The sequence below is a fragment of the Myotis nattereri genome, assembly GCF_964212035.1.
Source record: "Myotis nattereri genome assembly, chromosome: 13".
In the NCBI taxonomy this organism is placed as follows: domain Eukaryota; kingdom Metazoa; phylum Chordata; class Mammalia; order Chiroptera; family Vespertilionidae; genus Myotis; species Myotis nattereri.
The window spans coordinates 31,323,957-31,347,339 of NC_138088.1; the positions used below are offsets into that span (position 1 = coordinate 31,323,957).

The 23,383-nt window shown below is 36.1% G+C and overlaps 1 protein-coding gene across 1 annotated transcript in view; it reads left to right on the top strand.

Annotated features, from left to right (window-relative positions):
• PCDH15 (protocadherin related 15) overlaps positions 1–23,383 on the top strand; it is a 1,196,276-nt gene that overhangs the window by 1,049,808 nt on the left and 123,085 nt on the right. Inside the window, exons 26-27 of the mRNA XM_081104785.1 lie at positions 8,910–9,050; positions 10,913–11,025. Coding sequence (XP_080960911.1) covers positions 8,910–9,050; positions 10,913–11,025 — 254 coding nt within the window. The remainder of the gene's footprint in view (positions 1–8,909; positions 9,051–10,912; positions 11,026–23,383) is intronic.

Below are 23,383 nucleotides of genomic sequence, written 5' to 3' on the forward strand. Positions count from 1 at the left end.
CTCTCGAGGGAGGAGAAAAATCTTCAAGGGACTTTTTTTTTCCCTTCCCATTGAATTAAAGCTGTTAGGACTTTGATTTTCTGCCTTGATTTTGTGACAGCATCGATGTGAACAATGAATGACTAATCATTTTGGATATTTAAAATTGCTAACTTTTTCTTTCTGCTCAGCAGAGACGTCTCACTCCAAATGTTCACAAAACATAAAACTGCAAGTGTAATTTCCATTTGCATATACTTATTCTTTCTGAAGCTACCTCTCACTCCCCATGAGACAAAAGTTCTCTTTGTGGGCCCAGTAAATGCCTGACACAATAGTGTCCTCTGTGAGCACATGGGAAGGAAAAGTTGGGATAAATGAATGAAATTTACATTTTGCTCATCTCCAAGAAAATCTGAGGAACCTAGAAGTATTACCTTTTCATTTTCATATCATTCTTTTTACTTCACGCATTTTAGGAATTCATGTTTCTTGTTTAAAGTAAAGCAGTAATTGAAACATGTTTAATATTAGCAATTTAAACAAACTCTCTTATTTGCCTGTATTGGTGTAAGAATTATTTAGACATTGAAGACTCCTTTTTTCATTTCTTATATTGATTTATGAATTAAATGTATTTCATAAAAAAGATCTTCTATGTTCTCGCTCAATAGTAATTGGTTTAAAAATCAATAAGTATTCTCACTATACTTTTTTTCCAAGGCTTTCTCTAAAAGGAAAATAATTGCAGTGTGTGGGGCATTTTCCCCCCTCTTTGGAGATTTTGAGAGCTATACTAATCCTCAGAGTTCAGACAAGCTACCTGAGGAAGTATTGCTAAAGTGTTTTCACAGGTGGCTTTTACACTCTCCTCACTCACTCAAGGGCACTGCTGTTGATCTCTAGAGAGTTAAAAAGATGGTCAGGTTTTTCTTTTATGACTCATACCTTGTGTTTTATTAAAATGTCATGTCATCACCAAGTAATGGCAGATAATTATGGTGCTCAAAATGCTTAACCTTTAAGTAGTTATTCTGATGCAGTCTGTTAGTAGAGGGCATAACAGTATAATGAAAGCAACAACAAAGTGTCTTTATCCATGATTTACTGCTTGCTTTTTGTGCAATAGTTAAAACTCTACAGAGCCAGGAGTGTTATAAGATTGTATTTTTATCTCCAGATAATATAAGCGGTCCTTTATCATTTCCGAATGACATCTCCACAGTTCTATTTTTCATCACTTGCCACATACTGACTTGTGTTGTTATGCTGTATTGATTTAGGTCATAGCTAGCAATGTTGCGAAAACTTTGGTTTTAAACATCATTGTCTACAAACCAAATTGCTGACCCAGGAGCATGTGTGTGTGTGTGGGGGGGTGTACTCAGCACAGTGGGTTTTTTGTTTGTTTGTTTGTTTCCCTCACATCAAAGGTGTTAAGGAAATAATCAAGAACTATTTTCATAATGCATGTCAGCTTGTGCAAATTGAGAAGCTATAACCCCAGCTTTAGTCCCTTTGGTCTTAAATACTTCATTTGAAAGCACATCATGAAACAGTTGGGACTTGATCTTTACAATGACAATGAGTTATAATTAGCTCTGAAAGTGTAAATGAGTACAAAAGGGAGGGCTTTATGAGAAAGTTAATACATGGTTAATGTCAAGAAAAGGCATTGGGAAGTAGTCTAAGAATCTGTGTTATTTTCTTTCCTTTTTTATAGCATATAGATTTCTTTCAAGAATAATTATAATGTTAATGATGTAAATGTTGCTCTGCTGATTAGGAAACTGCCAGGCTTATCAGCTAAAATGATGGCTTATGGCTTAAATAATTTCCTTTGTTTTGAATTTCTTGCCAGAGAAAATGGGAACAGAGCCTTTGAAAGGGTAGCTTGGCCTGGCCAGTATGCTTCAGTGGTTGAACATCGACCTGTAAACCAGGAGGTCATGGTTCAATTCTTGGTCAGGGCACATGCTGGGTTAAAGTCTCAATCTCCATTGTAGGATGCATGCAGGAGGCAGCCAATCAATGATTTTCTCTCATTGATGTTTCTGTCTCTCTCTCCCTCTCCTTTCCTCTCTGAAATCAATTTTTAAAAAAAGAAAAAGAAAGAGTAGCTTTGGCGTCTCAGGAGTTGGGTTCTTGGCCTTAACACCCTCAGAGCCAGGGCATGATAACTCTTGGTCTCATTGATATCCCATTTCCTTAAATGATAGCTATTCTTAGGTGGTAGACCACAGCCACAATATAAATACTTTGTAGTACTTACTGAATGAATAAACCGATCAGAAAACATTTAGTGTGGACTTCACAAATAAGACTATGGCTAGAGAGAAACAGAGATGAAGCCATGAGAGTGTGTATGAAAGGTGCCAAGGAATGAAGGTGCCCTGGTATGGTCTGAGCTGCTCTGGGTCAGAATTCAATTTTTAAAAATGTAGGGGATTAGTTTAAATGAGGGTAGAAGAAATCAGCATAGAAAAACTATCCAGCCGAAACCGGTTTGGCTCAGTGGATAGAGCATCAGCCTGCGGACTGAAAGGTCCCAGGTTCGATTCTGGTCAAGGGCATGTACCTGGGTTGCGGGCATATCCCCAGTGGGAGATGTGCAGGAGGCAGCTGATCGATGTTTCTCTCTCATTGATGTTTCTAACTCTCTATCCCTCTCTGTAAAAAATCAATAAAATATATTTTTAAAAAAAAAAGAAAGAAAAGAAAAACTATCCAAAAATTTCAGTCAAAACGTTCATCAGTTGTTCCTGAATTTGTGTGCTGTGATGGGAACTGATTCAATGAATGTTAGCTATTAAAATAATGCATTAAGGCTGTTTTTAGCCACTCATCTGGGGACAGGAAATATGGAAGGTATGTTTTATGGAATACATTTTATTATATAGGAAGAAGAAGCTTACTAATGACTTGCAAACAGGGCAGAGGCAAAATTAAAGCTGTATATTAGAATAATTAATTTCCTGTGATACATTTTTATCATTGAATGAGATAAATGAAACCAGGAGGTGAGTTAGCAGCTATTGCTTTCATTTCAGCATGAGAACGAAAAGATTGATAATGAAAATGGGGAAAATATAAATACTTAAAAGCCATTGAAATATAAGAATTAACAGTGATTGGGCCTGGAGTTGAATACCGCAGGCAGAATAAAAGCACAATCAGAAGTGAATCAAGAGTTTGTAGCTGGAGTGAAAAAAAAAAATTTGCTTTGTTGCATCTCTTGGTTTACTCAAATATGTCTTAAATTTTTTACAATATACACCTTGCAAGTTCTTTCTTTTTTCCTTCTTTTAAAAAAATATCTTTTTATTGATTTCAGAGAGAGAGAGATAGAAACATCAATGATGAGAATCACTGATGGGCTGTCTCCTGCCACTGGGGACCGAGCCGGCAACCTGGGCGTGTGCGCTGACCAGGAATCGAACTGTGACCTCCTGGTTCATGGTTTTTTGCTCAACCACTGAGCCACACTCACCAGGCTATACCACATATTCTTTATTCACTCCTCCACTTATAGATATTTAGGTTATGTCCTCAATTTGGCTGTTGTGAATAATGCTTCCATGAACATGGGGGTGAAAATATTTCTTTGGGATCCAGATTTCAAAGCATTCAAGAAAATTTCAGGAGGTGACAGGAGCATTAACAGTTATGTTATGGACTCTGACATCAAATGGATTCCCACGTAGCTGTGATCTTTATTAACAGTGAAGTAACCTATGCATTTCTAGTACGGCAAGATGTTATGAACATATAGCAACAAGATTGCAATGTAATAACAGAATAGGAAGAAAAAGAATACCATTACATAAAGTTAGAAAAAAGCAAAAATGCACACAGTAGTACCAGTTAGATTTACTTACCCAAATGCTGCAGAGTAAACAATACCAAAATATCACTAGTTCATTATTTAAAAAAATTATATTTTATGAGGCAGCTGAGTTGGCTGGTCTTGGATTAAGGCTGAAGGTTGAGTTCATGTCCAGTTCACATGCTTCTTTCCTCTGGAATCCTTTACTGAGCCAACTGCTGTTCACATAGTGAAGGACGGGATCACAAAAGAACTTGCTTAGGTGCATGATCACATGTAAGACTTTTGGTTGTGTGTCACAGTCCCTCAGCTGCCATCCACCAAAGCCAGTCACAGGGCCAAGCCCAAAATCAGTGGGGCAAGAAGTAGAGCTAAAAAAAAAAAAAAAAAAGGAATATTTGCTGAACAATCATGCAGTGCACCACAACAGTGTAGTTAAAAGCTACTCTTTAAGTGCATTAAAATGGTTGCCCTTTTTGAAAAAAAGGAGGAGGTTATATTAAGTAGGAACAAGATGTGAGGATAAATTGACATAAAGAAATGAGAAATAAATATGCCTGGCAGATCCATTGATGAAAATGTTCCATAAATTATTGGTTATATTTTACTTAAATCTCTGTGGTCCAAACAAAATAAAAATCCCTCAGTATTTAAGGCACTACATTAAGTGTTAAGGATTAAAATTTTCACATTTTCTAACCTTAGAATTTCAAACATAAAGACATAGAAATTAATCACAAATCAATCAAGTAAATAAAAATGACAACTTTGAAACCTTTAAGGAATAAATGTTTAGGGTGCTGTAAAACCAGGCACGAGGAGTCTGATTTTGTGTAGTGACTCAAGGATGGTTCTGGACAGAAGAATCAGGCTCAAAAGTAGGAGGGAAAAAATAAGTTTTAAAAAACAAAGGAGGCAATTTTGTGAGGAGGTAGAGAGACACACCTGAGTCAGATTGTATTCAGCCTGGTGACCACAAAGACAGTGTCAAGATGTTTTGTTTCATCCGAAGAAAAATGGGTGGATTTTAAGACAGAAAGGATAGGGTTGCTAATTACTAGCTCTAGTTCAAGTTCATCTTTATTTTTAAGTTCCCTTGGCTTTGGAAGTTGGTCTTTGTGAAGGAAGTTTTATTTTGTTTGGACCACAGGTACAGAGATTTTAGTAAAACATAATTTAAAGGAAGTTAAATATGCCCCCATGGTTACCTTATACATTTAAAAAATGTATCCAAATGAAGAAATGTTAAAAGAAATATATGATTTGATGTCTCTAGAGGATTGACTTATGTTTGCCTTTGAAAAACATTTCCCAAAAGAGTTAGTGGTAAATAATCTTGAAGCAAATATTTCTTAAAATCTTTAGTAGCTATGTGAATACAATACCTGTAGAAACTGAACTATATGCAGACATTATGTTAAGTTAATAATACATGGCATAAGGACCTTGCCTTTAAGAGCTTCAACTCACTGTGTTGTCAAAGCATAGTGGTCACTTCAGGTGTTTAAAAGCAGGGTTGGGCCCTAACCGGTGGATAGAGCATCAGCCTGCGGACTCAAGGGTCCCAGGTTCGATTCCGGTCAAGGGCATGTGCCTTGGTTGGGGGCACATCTCCAGTAGCGGGTGTGCAAGAGGCCACTGATCGAAGTTTCTCTCTCATAGACATTTCTAACTCTCTATCCCTCTCCCTTCCTCTCTGTAGAAAACCAATAAGGTATATTTAAAAAAAAACAAACAACATGTAGAATTTAAAAGCAGTGTTGGGGGGAGGAAGAAAGAAAAGCACATGATCCTCTCAGTGGTTACATGGAGAGTTTGACTGCAGTTTTTTCTACTCTCTTTTAAGTAGACCTTAACATCTAGTTAAATGCACTAAAATTTTTTAAATGAATGTCATTATAAGTGAACAACAACAACCACAAATCAAACCACTTTATAGTACTCCCTGATGCTAAATCATATTTGAGAAATTTTGTGAATTGCACTGTTACAGAATACATCAGATTAGCTGATTTCAAAGACATTGAGGAAAAACAATTTTGGAAACCATGTCAGAGGAAAATTCTTTGTGTGCTTGAAAACAAATTACCTAATGTTTGTGTGTAATGATAATAATAGGGTTAGTATTTCCTGACAAAATGTGATTGCCATTATTATGAAGAAAATTACATGGGTCTAAGCAATTTCTTGGTAATTATGTATTTAAGAAAAATGACTAAATCCAGATATCCCCTGATAGTAAGCATTTATTATTTTGTCCATTATAGTCTCATTGAAATTCCTTATGTTTGCAGGTTTAGAACATCTTTCATACAGATCTGCAATTACCTTCTGTAGTAATTAACTACATTCTCACCATCATTAAGTCAAAACATACTGTTTGACACTAACTATAAGAATGGAAATTAGAAGTAAAAATGTACTAAGTAATAAAGAAAATAGTTGAAATCTCAAGGTTACATTTTCTTTATATAAATTGACATTTATTCAGCTACATTAGTTACATATGCCTTGTTATTGTATAGAAATATGTTACTTTTAGTTTTAAAAAAAACCTAACATAAGCAGAATTGTGACAGGATTGTTTTTTGGTCTGTCATATTCCCATTATCTAGAAAGACTGCCAGACTCAGAGTATCATCTCAGTATATCACCAAATTACTACATATGTATTAAATAAATTCCTATTCCAGTAGTTTTGTCTCATATTAATATTTATTGAGTTTTACATATGTCAAATTTAGTAGATAAAAAGACATCACAGTGTTGAAATCATGCCTTTCACATTTTGGAAACCACACAATATTTAAATAAGTCACATACTATTCCAAATTGTATTTGGAAAGAAGCCTAATACATAAACAAACAAATTAATTAATTCATTTAATAGATGTCATAAATCATGTCATTCTTTGGGGCTATTAGGGTTGGCAAACATCCGCAGAGTCCCATTAAGTTATTGACTAATGTTACTAGTGTTGGTGTTTGTGTTTAACTAGGAAAAATTATATTGTATACATAATCCTTTAAGACTTAAGTTACATAAAGAAGTTACTTAACTTCTTTGAACCTCATTTCCATATAAGAATAATAAGATCATTTCAGTGGACTGGCGCTTGTATTTAAGGAAAAATGAAAACACTTAGTGAATGCAGGCACATAGATTTTGGTTACTATTTCCTCCTCAGTCTTGCTTTCATGGCAAAAATGCCTCACTTTGCCTCTGGTCTGGGACAGTGCTTGTATCCTCATCATTTGTGAACTTTAGGATACCAATGCCTGGACTCAGGAAGTAACTCTGGTGTCATCCATGACATTGTCTAATTAGAAAATCAAGTTTTCATAAAACTACCATGCTAATAGGGTCTTTACAATATCCCCAAATAAGTACAGGGGTGGGCAAAAGTATGTTTACAGTTGTTTCTATAGAAAATAATAGAGCAATTAATAAATAATAATACAGGAATAAACTCCGTGTTTCACATACTGAAACCTATTTCAAAACAGTAAACCTATTTTTGCAAATCCCTGTATGTACAAATTTTAATTAAATTTTTACAGGATATTTTGTTTTAAAAGACATTTTCAACTTATTCCACTTAATAATGATACATACCTACCTTTATCCCTTTGAGTTTAAAATGTCCCAAATCGTTCGATTCCGGTCAAGGGCATGTACCTGGGTTGCGGGCATATCCCCAGTAGGAGATGTGCAGGAGGCAGCTGATCGATGTTTCTCTCTCATCGATGTTTCTAACTCTCTATCTCTCTCCCTTCCTCTCTGTAAAAAATCAATAAAATATATTTAAAAAAATAAAAATAAAAAAAAATAAATAAAATGTCCCAAATCTTGACACATAAATTGTTTTAATTTGTCACTCTAATACTCAAATAAGATAACAGATCAGATTCCACCTATAACACAACCACTGTAATATCTACAAATCAAACTATTTTTAGGCATATTACATTTTCTTATTTAAGTGTCTACGTAGAGAGGTATGAAATCCACTTGACTATAACTCTGAAAATCTGTGCTCTAGTTCTAGCACCTTCATTTGGTACATCCATGCTTCTGATAGCTTTATCAGAAATATGAGATCATTGTGTTTTTCTGTGCACCTTTTGTCCTCCCCACTTGACCAAATATGAGGCCCATAGTACATAAATATGTATTTCTCACCATTGCCTATCATCTTGAGAGATGAATGTGAATAGCTATGGATGAATATCTATGACCAGATATTGATGGGTTTAAAATTTAAAACTTGTCAACAATTTAACCACATTATGAGTTAAGTAGGTTCTTAGAGATCCTCTATACTGTATAGAAAATTATCTATGTATCTATGATTTTTGCAATTACTAAAAATTTTACTAAAAATATCTGTTTTATTCAATGATGTATAACTCAGATTTATTACATCATGCAGAACACATCATCAATAACCTATTACTGTAGATCATATGAGGATTTATTTATTAGAAAAATTCAGAGGATTCCATAATTATTTTAAAGGAGAGCTTCATAGCAGAATGTATTAACTATAATAGGAATTAACATGGAATATAAGCACTGAAGCTGAGAAGTAGGGAAGAGATAATGTTTTACATTCACCCAATCCAGGAAAAAAGGGGCGGAGGAGAATTTTCCTTATGATAGATGGCTTCATTTTTCTACTACTGTACTCAAATCTTTTTGAAGGAATATTAGCAGATATGGTGTTTAGGGAGTAAGTTTAGATTCATAAAATTAAAGACAAATGGAAGAGAGGATAGTAAAGTCAACCATTAATTTATTATTTTGCATAATTTTGAATGACATGTAGTAAAAACTCTTCACTAATTTAGATTGAGTTATTGGAATGAAATGAAGATTATGCTACATCTGCACCTGGAATTATGGAAAATTGAAATATGATTTTTCACTTTTAAAAGCCATGCTTTTTAAAAATCATTTTAACTTTATCACTACACTTTGTGTTTGTTGTGTGACTGTAAATTAATAACATATAATATAATATATTATATATATTATATATTATAATAATATAATATATTATATATATTATTATAATATATATATTATATAATTTTATTGTAGGGATTACCTGCAAGTCGTGTGAGATATAGAGTAGATGGTGTCCAGTCTCCTTATCCTGCCAGTATTTTTGATGTAGAAGAAGATTCTGGAACAGTAATAACTCGAGTCAATCTTAATGAAGAACCTACGACCATTTTTAAGGTTAGTTTTCCTTACTTGTCTATTAGATGCTTAATTTTTATTGAAAGTTTGGTTAACAGGTGACCATACTTTTTTCTCTTTTTCTTCTTTTTAATATTTTAAAATTACTAACAATACATTTTAACTGCATTGACACTTTGATAATACAGTTCGATAAAAAGAAAAAATCACTTGATATTTCACACCTCGGAGATAACTAGAATTTACCATTTTACTCTCTATCCTTATGATATATTTCTATTTAAGTACAAATACATGTTTTAAGTAACATGGTAATATTATTCATACTGCTTTTTTAACTTATACATACCAATGAATACTATTAAAGCTATTATTTTCATGGTAGCATGATATTCTATTGTATGAATACACTATCCTTTTTGTTTGTTTGTTTATACTTTGTTGGATAACTATGCTGTTTCTAATTTTTTGTTATCTTTGCTTTCATGAAACTCCTTTTGCAATTATCATTTGCCACTTGCCTTTTTTTTTCCGTTAAATAACTGCAGGCAGAATTGCTGGATCAAGTTTATGTGCTCATGATTTGTTACACTTCCAGAAAATGTGAAATAATATTATCCCTCACTGTTCTCATAAGTAATCTATTTTGTTGAATGTGTCCATTTTCTATAGTTACTTAGAATAAAATTTTCACTGTGAATAAAGCCTTTGGCTCTACAAAAAGTTTAGTGGTGTAATAAAGCATATGTTTCTGTGTGAAACCAAACAGCTCTGTGCCTGAGTTGTTTGCTTGACTTAAAAGATTTACAACCCTTAAGCACAGAAAACATAATGCCCACCCCAGTATTACCTGATATAATTCAAAATAAAACTAATCTAAACCCTAAGATAAGTAAAGGCTTCCAACACATTTTGATTGTTTTCATAATAGTCTCCATTTTTTTCAATCAAATACTCATCAGTTAACATTGCAACTATCAATAAATACTATGTCTCACATAATTTTATCAGTATTTCGAATAATTATTTTCTTTGTAAGATTGAAATCTAAAGGTAAATATGGCTCTCAGATGATCTTTGGTTATGGTTTCATGATCTAGTTTGAATAAATTTAGATTAGTAATCTGTAGCTTTCAAAATTATATTCTGGAGAAACACATAATTTTGAATATATTTATCATTTCTTATCATAAACACTAAAATTCTTCTAGATATAAAGTAGGTTATCAAAGAAAATGATAAATCTTAAAAGTTATTTTAATAATAATTTTTATACAGCTATTACACTTAAGACTAAAGCTTTTTTAGTTTGCATTATTTGAACACTTCCTGCTGTATACTTGGTTTTATATGTTGTAATTGTTTTTAAGTGAGTGTATTTCAAAGTGTGTTAAAGTCTAAACATTTCCAATTTTATCCTCCAGAGTAAGTATTTCTGGCCTATAATCTTGCTGACAATTAATTCACTTTGGAAAAATTAATTTCCTTATATATGCAAGCTAATTAGCTTTTTGCTATTGATGTGACTGAATTTAACACATTTTAAATGTGTTCGTGCCTAGAAAAACATGTTTTCACTGTAGGCACTAGTGAAATTATGGGAGTTTATCATTGGGAGATATAACATAACTGTTTTACTGGTAGTTTTATTTATCATAGAGTTACTAACTCAATTTATTTGAGTTATATCATCTCACAAACTAAAGTAATAACATTTACCTGGCAGGGTTTTGTGCAGATTAAATAATACATGTAGCATACATTAGTACATTGCCTACTATCTGATGTTCAGTGTTCCACCTCCTAGAATCAGGCAGTCCAGTGATTAAAAGCACATATGGAAAAATGAGAAAGTGTTTTGTTGTAAATAATTTTAACGTGAATTTTTATTACTTTTTAAGTTGGTGGTTATTGCGTTTGATGATGGTGAGCCTGTGATGTCCAGCAGTGCCGTGGTGAAAATCCTTGTCTTACATCCCGGAGAAATCCCACGTTTCACACAAGAGGAATACAGGTATTGATTCCTATTGGGTTTTGTAATTAATAAAGGGCTTAGCTTTGTTTTGGCTTCTAAACATTGATGTGATATATGAAGTTATCAATGAAGTGATCTCCCAATTCTAGTCTAAGCTTCTCTAAATTAGCGTAACAATATATTTATTTTAAAAGTTAATATAGATAAAATAAAACTTTACTGAAATAATATTAGTTTTACTAATGCTTTGATGAAGAGTGGATCCTTTACAAGTAACTAAAGAAAGCTTTGAAAAATACAGCATTGTGTTTGGGGGTTTAAAATGTAACTAATGGTCTCAATGGTAAGAAGCAACCATTTTAGTTTCTTACTATTGACAGACACACTATATTATCCTATTTGGGCATGTTTCAGAAATGATATTTCCCAAAAAAATCAGTGAAAGAGAGAAAGAGACACACAGAGAGAGTATTGTGTGTGTGTGTGTGTGTGTGTGTGTGTGTGTGTGTGTGTGTGTGTATAATGTTTGTTACATATTGATACCTATAGAGTTAGTGTGTACACTATGTTAGGTCAGGCTGCCATGATAAAATATTAGGAACTGGGTGTTTTAAACAGTAGACATGTATTTTCTCACAGTTCTGGAGACTGGAAGTCGGAGCTCAGGGTGCCAGCATGGTCAGATTCTGGTGAGGACTCTCTCCCTGGCTTATGGATGGCTGCCTTCTCACTCGGGCTCACTAGCGGGGGAAGTGCTCTGCTGTCTCGTCTTGTCAGGACACTAATCCCAAAATAAAGTCCTCATTCTCAGGGCCTGATCTAAATCGAATTACCTCCCAGTCGCCCCTTCTCCATTGTTTTATTTTTATCTCCAAGTTAAAACATTAACCTACTTTTTTTAGTATGTTAGAGCCCACAGGAGATAGTTTTCTCGCAGACATTTGCAGGAGACCCACTGTATACTGCATATTTACTACTTACTTATTCTGGCCATAGCATTGGAAGGCAGCCAGTCATTACATCCCAGAGGTTTTCAACCATGTGTGGAAATAAAGAACTCAATGAAAAATACAATACAGTATGAAAATACAATAATAGAAGCTCACAATACTAAGGAAGCATGTTGGAGACACACTTACTGGTAACTGTGAGTGAACATGATCAACATAGTGTTGAGCTGTATCTTGAAGGAAAGTAGAGATAAATTACTGAATAAAAATGTGGAAAGATGTTGCACTCCAAAGACTCAGCATATACAAAATTATAAATGAGGAATATGGGAGATGTATTGAATTCCAGAATATTTTAGTAAGTTATGCTATCTAGAGACCAATTAGAAGAAAATATCATATAAGAGAACACTTTATCATATTCTAGAATTTAGACTTTATTGCTCTGATAATTTCTAAGAACTACTTAAAAATATTAAGCTAGTTCAGGGGCTACGATACTGAAGGAGGAGGTAAGTGATCCATCCGGGAATATTTACCACACTCAACCAAGGAGTTTTCTCCTTTAGTGTAACGCTGTCCGTGCAATATTCAAGTACTAAATTAAATTATAGAATTACCAGAAAAATTGTACATAACACATATGTAAACCATTGAGATGTAAAGCATATTTAAAGTAATATTAATTTTTTATCAATCTATGTTTAAGGTCATTTTCTCCATTGTGTCTGTCATTACTAAATCCCTTCCTTTTGTGCTGACATGGTAACCTCCAATTTTTTGATGTGGAACATACAGTTGTCTGCTCTTGGAGAATTTACTTGAATGTGTATACTTTGTTCTTCTCAAGAACCAAAATGCATGTAAACTCTTATTTCTCACTAAATTATGTAGTAGATGCTCACACACACACACACACAAAAAATGTTCTTACTGTTTAAGGTGGGTTCGAAACCCCTACCAGTTTCAGGCCAATAAAAGTTTCTCTTGGCTCTGAAAAACTTCTCACCCCAAATCTATTCATTCCTTGGAAGCCCCAAGAGAAGAGAAAAGTGGTGTAGTGCGTAACAGTTTCCCTTTAAATAAAATCAAAATATGGTGTCCACTATCGCCAGGCTTTCATTTGGAGCTCATGTCCTTATTAATAGAAGTATGCCTTGCTCCTTAACTTCTCTAGCTAAAACATTGTGGTATTATGGCCAAAGTAATAGATCTCATTAGGGCATTGCTCACTTAGCTTTCTTTTTCAAATCGTCTTCATTTAACTCCACCATTTAAAAAGAATTTTTCAATGAATAATTTACCATTCGTTACCTTCTTTGCAAATAGATTCTATTAATAAAGTTGCTAACTTATAGAAGAAGCAGCTGGCCAATTATCGGTGCTAAAATTAAGAGGAGTCACATGATCACATGTGGAAGAATTTTTTACCTTCCAGAAGAACATATCTAATAATTACAGATAGTGCCCTGGCTGTCCTGGTTCATTTGTCTTTCTGATACATAGAAGTAATTTGGCAGTCTTAGTGCATCCTGCAGTTTATGAAGGGAATCCTGCAAACGTATCAATATAATTGCTGTACATGATTCAGTAGTCCTTGAGTACGTGTTTTGTTTTCTATCAGACACCCAGAAATTGGGATAATAAAACATCATATTAAATATCGGCAGCCCTAGACAGTTTGGCTCAGCAGGTAGACCATCAGCCTGCAGACTGAAGGGTCCCGGTTTCAATTCCGATCAAGGTCACATGCCAGGTAATGGGTTTGATCCCCAGTAGGAAGCATGCAGGAGGCAGCCAATCAATCATTTTCTTGCATCATTGATGTTTCTATCTCTTTCCTTCTCCCTTCCTTTCTGAAATCAATAAATACATATATATCGAAAAGTCTATGAAAAAATATAAAAATAAATACATATTGGCAAAGTATACTACTTTTTGAATAAATGCAAAGAATTGAATTTAAATGTTTATGTAGGCCTAATTTTATCTAAAACATGGAATGAACTATTAAGAAACATAAGGTTGATGATTTTTTTTTTTTTGTCAATCATGTCTTTATCATTTACTAATTATGGTGTTTTTAAAGATTTTTGGAGAAGTACAGTGCAGAGAGTTACTGGATGCCTCCGAATCTTTTCTTATTCCTCCTAGGCATACAGCTAGACCGTATTTCCTAGCTTCACTGGCTATGTGGAGCCAGGTGACCTTGAGTCTTGACCAATAAAATGAGGAACATTAAGGACTTACAATTTCTTGGCCTGATTTAACCTTTTCCCCTGTTGGATGGATGAAATGGAAAAATCCCCAGGAAACCTTGGGAGACATATGTTGGCAATAGTGGGACTATGATGTAAAAGGAGTTAGGCCTCTGAATCACAGCTTGGAGGAGAGCTACCCAAGTAGGGATGCCCTCAATGAGTTATGTTAAGCAAGAAACACGAGGGCTAACCTATCATGTTAGCTGGTCAGCTAGGATAGTTGGTCAATATTTTATTTGTATGAAACAACTAATTGAATCATTGATATCTTTTTAGAAACTTTTCTCATTTATATTGCAGTAATTGCCAGTTTGTCATTTTAAAACAGTATTCATGGTAGAATATTGTTATTCTCGTTTTATATTTTCTTTTTATCTGTTCAACTACTAGCTTTGGCAAAATATATACACCATTTCAGACTGCTGTGATGGCCAACACAGTCTCCTTTTTAAATGGGAAAAAATATAGAACGGTTGCTGGAAATTCCATATGTATCCTTCCCTCTCTGATTGCTTTCAAATCCATTTAGTGCTTGAGCTGGATGCACATAACTTCCAGAGATGCCAGTGTTATTAATACCTGATTATCAGGATGATCCCTTGTGTAGGAATTGATGGATGGCAGACTGTGCCACCCCTAATTGTGCCATTTTGGCATAAGGATTATTTTGAGCTAAAAGCACTTAAAAAATCACAGATGCAAGCAGGGCATTCTAATCTCCTTCTTTCACTTTGAAAACAGAAGATTTACAACTCCCATGTGAAAGATGCCCTTCCTATACCAGGAGAAAAAAAAGCATTATCTAATGGGGAGTCGAAGTCAAGAGAATCTATACTAATAAAAGAGAAAAATGGTAATTGGCGTACGGCGATACCCTTTTCATTGGCTAATCAGGGCTATATGCAAATTAACTGCCAACTAAGATTGGCAGTTAACTGCCAACAAGATGGCAGCTAATTTGCATATGTAGGCACAATGGAGGGAGGTGAAAGGGAAAGCAGGAAGAAGCCCCCTGCCACTGACAGTGATCGGAAACCCAGGGGGGAGCTAAGAGCTGGGGGGCAGGGCAAAGGCGGCCCCAGGGCCATGATCGGAGAATCAGGCGCCTTTGCTGCCCTGGCCAGTGATAGCAGGAAGTAGGGGTGGAGCCAGTGATGGGAGCTGGACACGGTTGAAGCTGGCAGTCCCGGGAGCTAGGGGTCCCTTGCCTGGGCCTAAAGCGAAGCCCACGATTGCGGCGCCCCCCGCTGCTACTGCAGGTCCCCGCTGCCTGGGCCGGACGCCTAGGCCAGAGGCGTTAGGCCTGGGCAGGGGCGGAGCCTGCAACCGCGGGGAGCTGGGGGTCCCGTGCCCAGGCCTGACACCTCTGCCGGAGGCCTCAGGCCTGGTCAAGGGGCCGATCCGGTGATTGGTGATCGGAGGGTGATGAGGGTCAACTCCTCTGGCTGAGGCATCAGGCCTGGGCGGGGGGCGGAGCCGGGGATTGGGGGGATATGATCGTCCCCTTGCCCAGGCCTGAAGCCTGGGTCAGAGGTGTCAGGCTTGGGCGGGGGGTGGAGCAAGCGATCAGAGGGAGATGGGGGTCCCCTGCCCAGGCATGATTCCTGGGCCAGAGGCCTCAGGCCTGGGCGGGGGCCAGAGCCAGTGATCGGGGGGAGATGGGGGTCCCCTGTCCAAGCCTGACACCTCTGGTGGAGGCGTCAGGCCTGGGCAAGGGGCCGATCAGGCAATCGGAGGGTGATGGGGGTCAACGCCTGAGGGCTCCCAGTATGTGAGAGGGGGCAGGCTGGGCTGAGGGACACTCTCCCCCCCACACACACACCCAGTGCACGAATTTTGTGCACCAGGCCCCTAGTTCTATATAAACAGGCCTTGTCCAAATCACTCTTATCTCCCTTTAGCCTCTCTGCAGAGTTTCCTTTGCCACAATAGCCTCTCTTTGTTCGCCTTAATGTAAAAGCATGTAGGTTCTGTCCTTTCTTTGGGTTTTCATTTCATTATGGGGACTCCCATGTCATATAAAATTCACATAAATATATGTGCTTTCTCCTGTTAATTGGTCTTATGTCAGTTTAATACTTAGGTCTAGCCAAAAAATCCTGAAGATAGAGGTAAAATTTTACCTCCCCTCTAGAATTGCTTCTGGTGGAAAAACTTCTGCTTTATGTGATCAAATTTGGCAAGACACAAAATTTTAATGCAAGGTGTCTGTCCTTTGTAGGGTTTGTGGGGGAGGGTGCTCCTGGGTTAAGCAGGGAAAGCAGTAATCCACCTTGCATAGCATTGTGAGATGGGGTTTGGTTTTGCATCTCAGGAATGTCTGCATTTCAATATTGACTTTTTCAATGCTCCGGTAAAAACTAGTTTTCACCAAATGAGTCGGTGTTAAAGACAGGCTCTAAAGATACAATATTCACTTATTTTAGAACTTTGAACTGAATTCTTAACCTGCCCTCCTCCCTTGACCCAATTATCTTATTTTTGGATTAGCCAGTCATTAAATCTTTAAACCTCTGCATAAAATGGTGAGGGAAGGTTAGGCTGCTGTAAAAATAGATTCTCCATTTTAATGGTTTAGAGAACAAAACAAACTTTTGGCTCACATGACAGCCTTAAATGAGTTTCAGGTTGGTGATAGTCTTCCCTGCGATCCGTCAGGCACCCAGGCAAATCTAGGCTCTGCCACCTTGAGCATGTTTCAGAATGCCTCTGACCATTGTCATTTCAGTCCACAAGGAGGGAAAGAGGCAGAAGTCCACAGCCAGAGATTTTCTGAATCAAGTGAGGTGGGAGTTGCAAATTGTACACCACCTCACTTTTTATCCCGAAAATTCGGGCACTTTATGAAACAGCAGAGGAGTGCTGTTCCTTGCGAGGCCGCTCTGTCCAATTCTACCTCTATTACTGAGGGAAAGAGAAAGTGATGTTGGTGGAGAACTGGCATTAAGTGTGTAATTTTAGACACGTTATAGATTTTAGTTGCTGCAGTCATTCTAAAATGAGTCGGTTTTTATTAAGAATACACAACATCAGACCCAAGAACTAATGGTGTAATAGTAAAGAAACTTTTTTTTTTCCTTTTTAAAATATGTTAGGGAAAGAGAATACAATCTTTTTTAAAATAATAAGAGAATTAATACTTCTTTCCTTTGAATAGGGAGCAAATCTCAAATGGACATTTTGGTATGTTTTAAATTATGTAGAGTGATTTTTATGTGTCAAGTATTAATATTACATATTCCAAACTAAACCTTTCTGGACTTTAAGCTAACGTTTGGTTATTTGATTACAATTAATTACTTTCTCCATTTCCCAGAGCTGTTAATTGTCTTCATCATAAAAGAAAAAAAGAGGAAACAGTAGCAGAGTGTAAATGAGAGTTTAGAGCTATAAAGTAGCTTCGTGGAAACCATCAAAAAGATCTGAGAGGTGGCATTTACTATTTGGAAAACATTTCCCAATGTACCAGTTTCACCTAGACATAAAAACAAAATCCATTATTCTTTTTATAAAATGAAAAACAGTGAATGTTGAGCTCCTGATAATTGCTTGGTTGCTGGAATATAGCAATAGACCTGTCATTATCTTTTCTAAAATGATCAAAGAACAGTAGCAACCAACAAATAATAAACCTCATGGCAAATATACTTTAATATTTGCTGGAGAAAGAATGTATGAGCTTGCCAGCTCAGTTTTTTGGTGACAGATAATTGGGTTAGCGAGCAATGTAAAAGTAGCAATACTACAGAACACCAAACCCTCACTTCACATACTTAATTGTTATGTCTTTGTTTTCTTTTCATATTTAAAAAGCCCCTTACTCTCTGCTAGTGGTTATTGAAAAAAGAAGAAATGAAGTTTGTAAAATTATTCACGGATTTTTCAAAGACAACCCTATATTAAGTGAAATAATTTGGCTTGTCAAGAGTAGAAATTTCTCACATTATTTATCTTGTTTGTAGTTTATAATATTGGAATATTTTATACATGTTGGGAAAAGATTTGATTCTTTTTCATCAAATCCTGTGAACTGGAGTTGTTTGCTGATGGGCTGGCTTTATGCAATTTTTCAGAGTAGGAGGACACTCAAATGGGAAAGCAATTTGCCCTTACTGACTTACTTTTATCATGGCCCAATCCTATGTAATAAAGAGCTAATATGCAAATGGTCATCATGCCCTCGCGCCAGAGGACCTGAGGCCGGACCGGGGGACCAGAGGCCGTGCTCCCAACCAGGCAGAGCTTGACAGGGGACCTGAGACTGCATCCCCACCTGGTACCGGGCTGGGGGACCTGAGGCTATGCCCCCTCCCGCCCCCACCCAACACTGGGCTGGGGAACCTGAGGCTGCACCCCCACCTGGTGCCTGGCTGGGGGACCTGAGGCTGCGCCCCCTGCCCTGCAGAGCTTGACAGGGTTGGGGCCGGCCAGGTCTGGGTCTTGCGTGATTTCGAGGTGCATGCGGGTGGGCAGGGACTTGACTCTGGGTCCCATGGTGTGCCCCAGACTCTGACAGGAGGGAGATTTTCATATACATTTTACTAATTTTCTTTCGTCTTTGACACTTCTATTACAGAGAAAGGGCAAATAGCAATATTAAAATATTTCCTCTAATTAATTTCATTTAATGTGCACGAATTTCATGCACAGGGCCACTAGTTTACAATAGTTCCTCAGATAAGTATGCACTTGGTTCTCTTTGGTCCCTATAGCAGTTGTAATAGTTGAAACAGACTCATTTTATTAATTTCATGACCTCTTCAAACCAGTCTTTACTTGAGTTATTTAATTGGGTTAAATGGAGGCTAACCAGGGAAACTTATATGCATATATGGACACAATAAAGTGATGAAGGCCCAGGGATGTGTGTGGGGGGTATGTCAATGGGGAAAAAACAAAGAAAGGGGACATCTGTCATACTTTCAACAATAAAGAAAGAAAAAAGGCATCATCTGCTTCATCAATTTGTTATTAGATGAACAAGAAAACACTGAGTTCTTAAAACTTTTGAAAATTATGACTCTTCAGATTGTATATTTATTTATATAATTGTTAACAATATTCCTATTATTTAGAAGCATGCACACAACCCAAAATTTCAAACTTGTAAATATTTTTATTTGAATTCATACATCATTCCTGTTTTATTTGGTAAAGTTTCTCTTTTTGACAAACAAAGAAATATCAGTAATTTCAGTGTCTTAGAGTTTACATGCCCAAATCATCATTTATTTTTACTCTTCTCCTTTCATTGAAACAAACTTCTTAAAGATTAATGGCATTTCTTTATTAAAACACCCCTGCCTTCTCAAAATTATCTCCAAGAGACTTTATTATTTTATTTTTACAATGAATTAAGCCCCTTCCTCACATAAATAATCACATATTTTGAGTTATTACAACTTGGGCAATTGAGAAGTTTCTCTATATCCATATGCAATCTCATAACTTAATTTAAACCATTTTTCTTAATTTGATTTTCATTGGAAGCAGAGTAAAATAGGTTAATCTTACTCATAAAATTAGATTCCCAAAGTCATATGATATAATGAATGATATAGACCATACAGATCATTTACTCAACATAATTTAATACTTGATTTCTCTAATATCCTTGTCACAAAGTTTACTAAGCTCTTTTTTACAAACTTACAGTTGTGTGGTTGTGTGAAATGTGCTACTTCATCTTTGGATAGCTGTGAATGCTGGAAAATTCTTATGTTGAGATTATACTTATATTTAACTAGAGGCCCGGTGATGAAATTCCTGCACTTGGGGGGGGGGGGGTTGGGGGTGTTCCCTCAGCCCAGGTTGCAAGAGGGCTCAGGCCAGGCCGAGGGACCCCACCGGTGCACAATTGGGGCCAGGGTGGGACCGCGGGAGGGCTCCAGTGCGTGTCTAGCCTGTCTCGCTCAGTCCCGATCGGCTGTACCCCAGCAGCAAGCTAACCTACCGGATCATAGCATCTGCCCCCTGGTGGTCAGTGCACGTCATAGTGACTGGTTGACCGGTTTACTGCCTGCCCCCTGGTGGTCAGTGCACATCATAACGAGCGTTTGAGCGGCCTTAGCATATCATTTGCATATTAAATTTTGATTGGTTGAATGGGCTACAGGACAACTGGACACTTAACATATTAGGCTTTTATTATATAGGATCTTTTAAATTATTTTTATGTGTTTTTCTCAGAGTCCTCATCAGTTTTAGCATTAATTGCTTTTTTAAGTAGCATACCTGTATAGGGAAGGAAAAATAATTGTCCCTGTACTCTTGAGTTCTTAGCTGAGACCCCTTTGATATATATTAAAAAAATTAATTAACAAGAGAAAAAAAAACAAACAAGTTTATTAGCATGTATACCTTATGCATACATGGGAGATTCCTAGGGGGAAAAAAAAAATGAGTAATTCATAGAGGTAGCTTTAGAATTCAGGACTGAATAACATCTTAATGAGGAAAGAGAAGGAGGGATATAATTCTCTTAGTGAATAATAGTTTTCTGGAAAGATGAATGGGTCCTTAGAAGAATAGACGGGAGGTGTGATAAAGTTTGTGACAAAGTTTGTCTGAGTATGATGTCTACTTTTAGCTCATCTCCTGATAAGAGCTAATCTTTTCGACTTGATGAAAACTCTTAGGGAGAGGATGTATATCAGTTGGGTTACTTTTGGAGGATCTGTCTTTAGGTAGAGAAGGGGAGCTCAGAGAGAACCTCTCCCTGAATTTTCTGGTTTTAGAGTGCCTATAGCTCAAAATAATTAATGTACAAACTGGCATATTTTGGGCTGGCATGTACTAATTTACAGTCATATTTTAGGGTTATATATTCTGCTGCCCTTCAATTGAAACTGAGCTAAACTCTTTGGTTAAGACAGATGTGACAAATAATGTTTTCCTATTAATCATTAAAAGGTATCTTGACAAGGATTGGGCTTATTGGTAAAGAGTTTCTACCATTAATGTGGAACAAAAGAGGGATGGTAACCATGTAGTAGCTTATATCTAAAATAAATGTTAATTACAGTTTCTCATATTAGTTTAAAATATCCCAGAATACATGGCAAACTCTTCTACATTGTTATAATATTCAAATAACGGTTTACTATAATCCTCAAGATTTTCTTTTTTATCTCCATATAAATTGATATATATTACATCTATTCAGTGTATTTATCTTCATTTGGATATATTAATATATATTAATATTTATTTTAATATATATTAAAGTTCTAGATTAATATTTTTAAATTTTTATTCATCTTTTTATAAATGTTTATGAATATCTTTAATTTAAATATTTCAAAGTACTAATAGTATTTTTTAACTGTAACCCCATTAAGGTCTTTTGTTAGTTCAGTTCTGCCCTCTAACAATTAGACATCATGATGAGATTTAACAAGCAAATATTTTCTTTGGTGAAATACTGCTGTGAGAGAAATGAGGGGGGAGCAGGATAAGGCTAAGAGAGCCTTCAAACCACATGCATTCTGACACCGAGTGACAAAGAGGGCGGGAAGGTTGTATAGAAACATTCTAGTGCCCATGGTCGGCAAACTGAGGCTTGAGAGCTACATGTGGCTCTTTGGCCCCTGAGTGTGGCTCTTCCTAAGCCTTAGGAGTACCCTAATTAAGTTAATAACAATGTACCTACCTATAGAGTTTAAGTTTAAACAATTTGGCTCTCAAAAGAAATTTCAGTCGTTGTACTGTTGACATTTGGCTCTGTTGACTAATGAGTTTGCCGACCACTGTCCTAGCCTACTGTGTCTTGAAGTGACTCCTGTCATTCAAGTCAGGTTCTGCACAGTGATCAGGCAATCCTCATTGCATAGTGAGATGTCAGGGAAGTGCTGTGTCTCCGAGGAAGGACCTGTCTTAGCAGTTCTTTTCTCAGTCATTATCTGTAAGCAGCCCCTAAGTAGCATGACCTTTATAGAAACACAGCAATATAGTCTTTAGGGCACAGCCCCTGGGACCTCGGTCCATGTGCTTCCAATTGCTGGAGGCTATGAGACACACACTCAATTGCCACCACCTGTTCAAATCTGAGACAAGGTTTCCAATCAATTACCCACTTGGATCTTTTGGAAAATAGTTATATTGTCATAGTCAGAAATTACATTTTATGTGTTTTTTTTATTTAATCCAGACAGAAATGTCAAAATTCTAACAGTAATTCAAACACTTAATATTACCTTAGAATAAAGTAACTCTCATAGTCGAATTATCATTTGGAAGAATGACATTTGCCCTTCATCTCAGGATGATGGACTAAGACTTACACACACTGAGACTCACTTGTCATCAGTTTTAAAGGTAAATATCATGGAAAGGTCAATACATCTGAAATAGATCATAGAGTCTAAATGTGAGTATTGATTTTGAATGGGAAATGCAGTATCTGACACAGTTTATAAAATTTTTACTAAAAACAGTTACTTAACTACTTTTCTGAATAAATATGCAAAAACCAGAGAAAAAGCACAATTTAAAATCCAGAAATCTATTTTTATATACTTTGCGAAATGAAAACAATTTTATAAAAATGGCCAAAGGAATGGTGAATGAGCAATTCCAGTTTACATCTCATTATACAAGAGAACTAAAATTATCCTACATTGAGGAATGTTGCCATCATAAACTACATACAAGTTTGAACTTCAGGATTTTCAGAAAAGAACTAGTGGTCTTTATTTCAAAGAATTTTTTTAAGCTATATGTAAACTATTACTATAATATAGAATAAACCCACATGCAGAGACTATCACTTGTTTGCTAAGGTTGTTTTCTATTTTAATTTAGATTTATTGTCTACTATGAGGAATGACTTTACCTGAAATTAAACTCTCCTGCCATTTCGTGGCACTATTCAAATCTTGCCTTAAAGATAATAGATTTTGCCTCTTTAATGATTGAAAGAGTGACATTTTACAAATGATATTCCTCACTCTGACCCCGTGGACCTACCATGTCAGAATCTTATAAGCATTATCCAAAAGAAATCTGAAATTTTAGATAAGTTCCTCAACTAGTTCTATGGTTTTAAAGTTTGATAGCCAATGAATAAGATAGATTGGATAAACTCTGTTAAGAACAATAAGTGAAACAAACTAACATACACACCCAAGATTACAGATTTAGCTGTCAAATAGAATGTTGAACTGGAGAGGTGTGTGACTAAGGGCT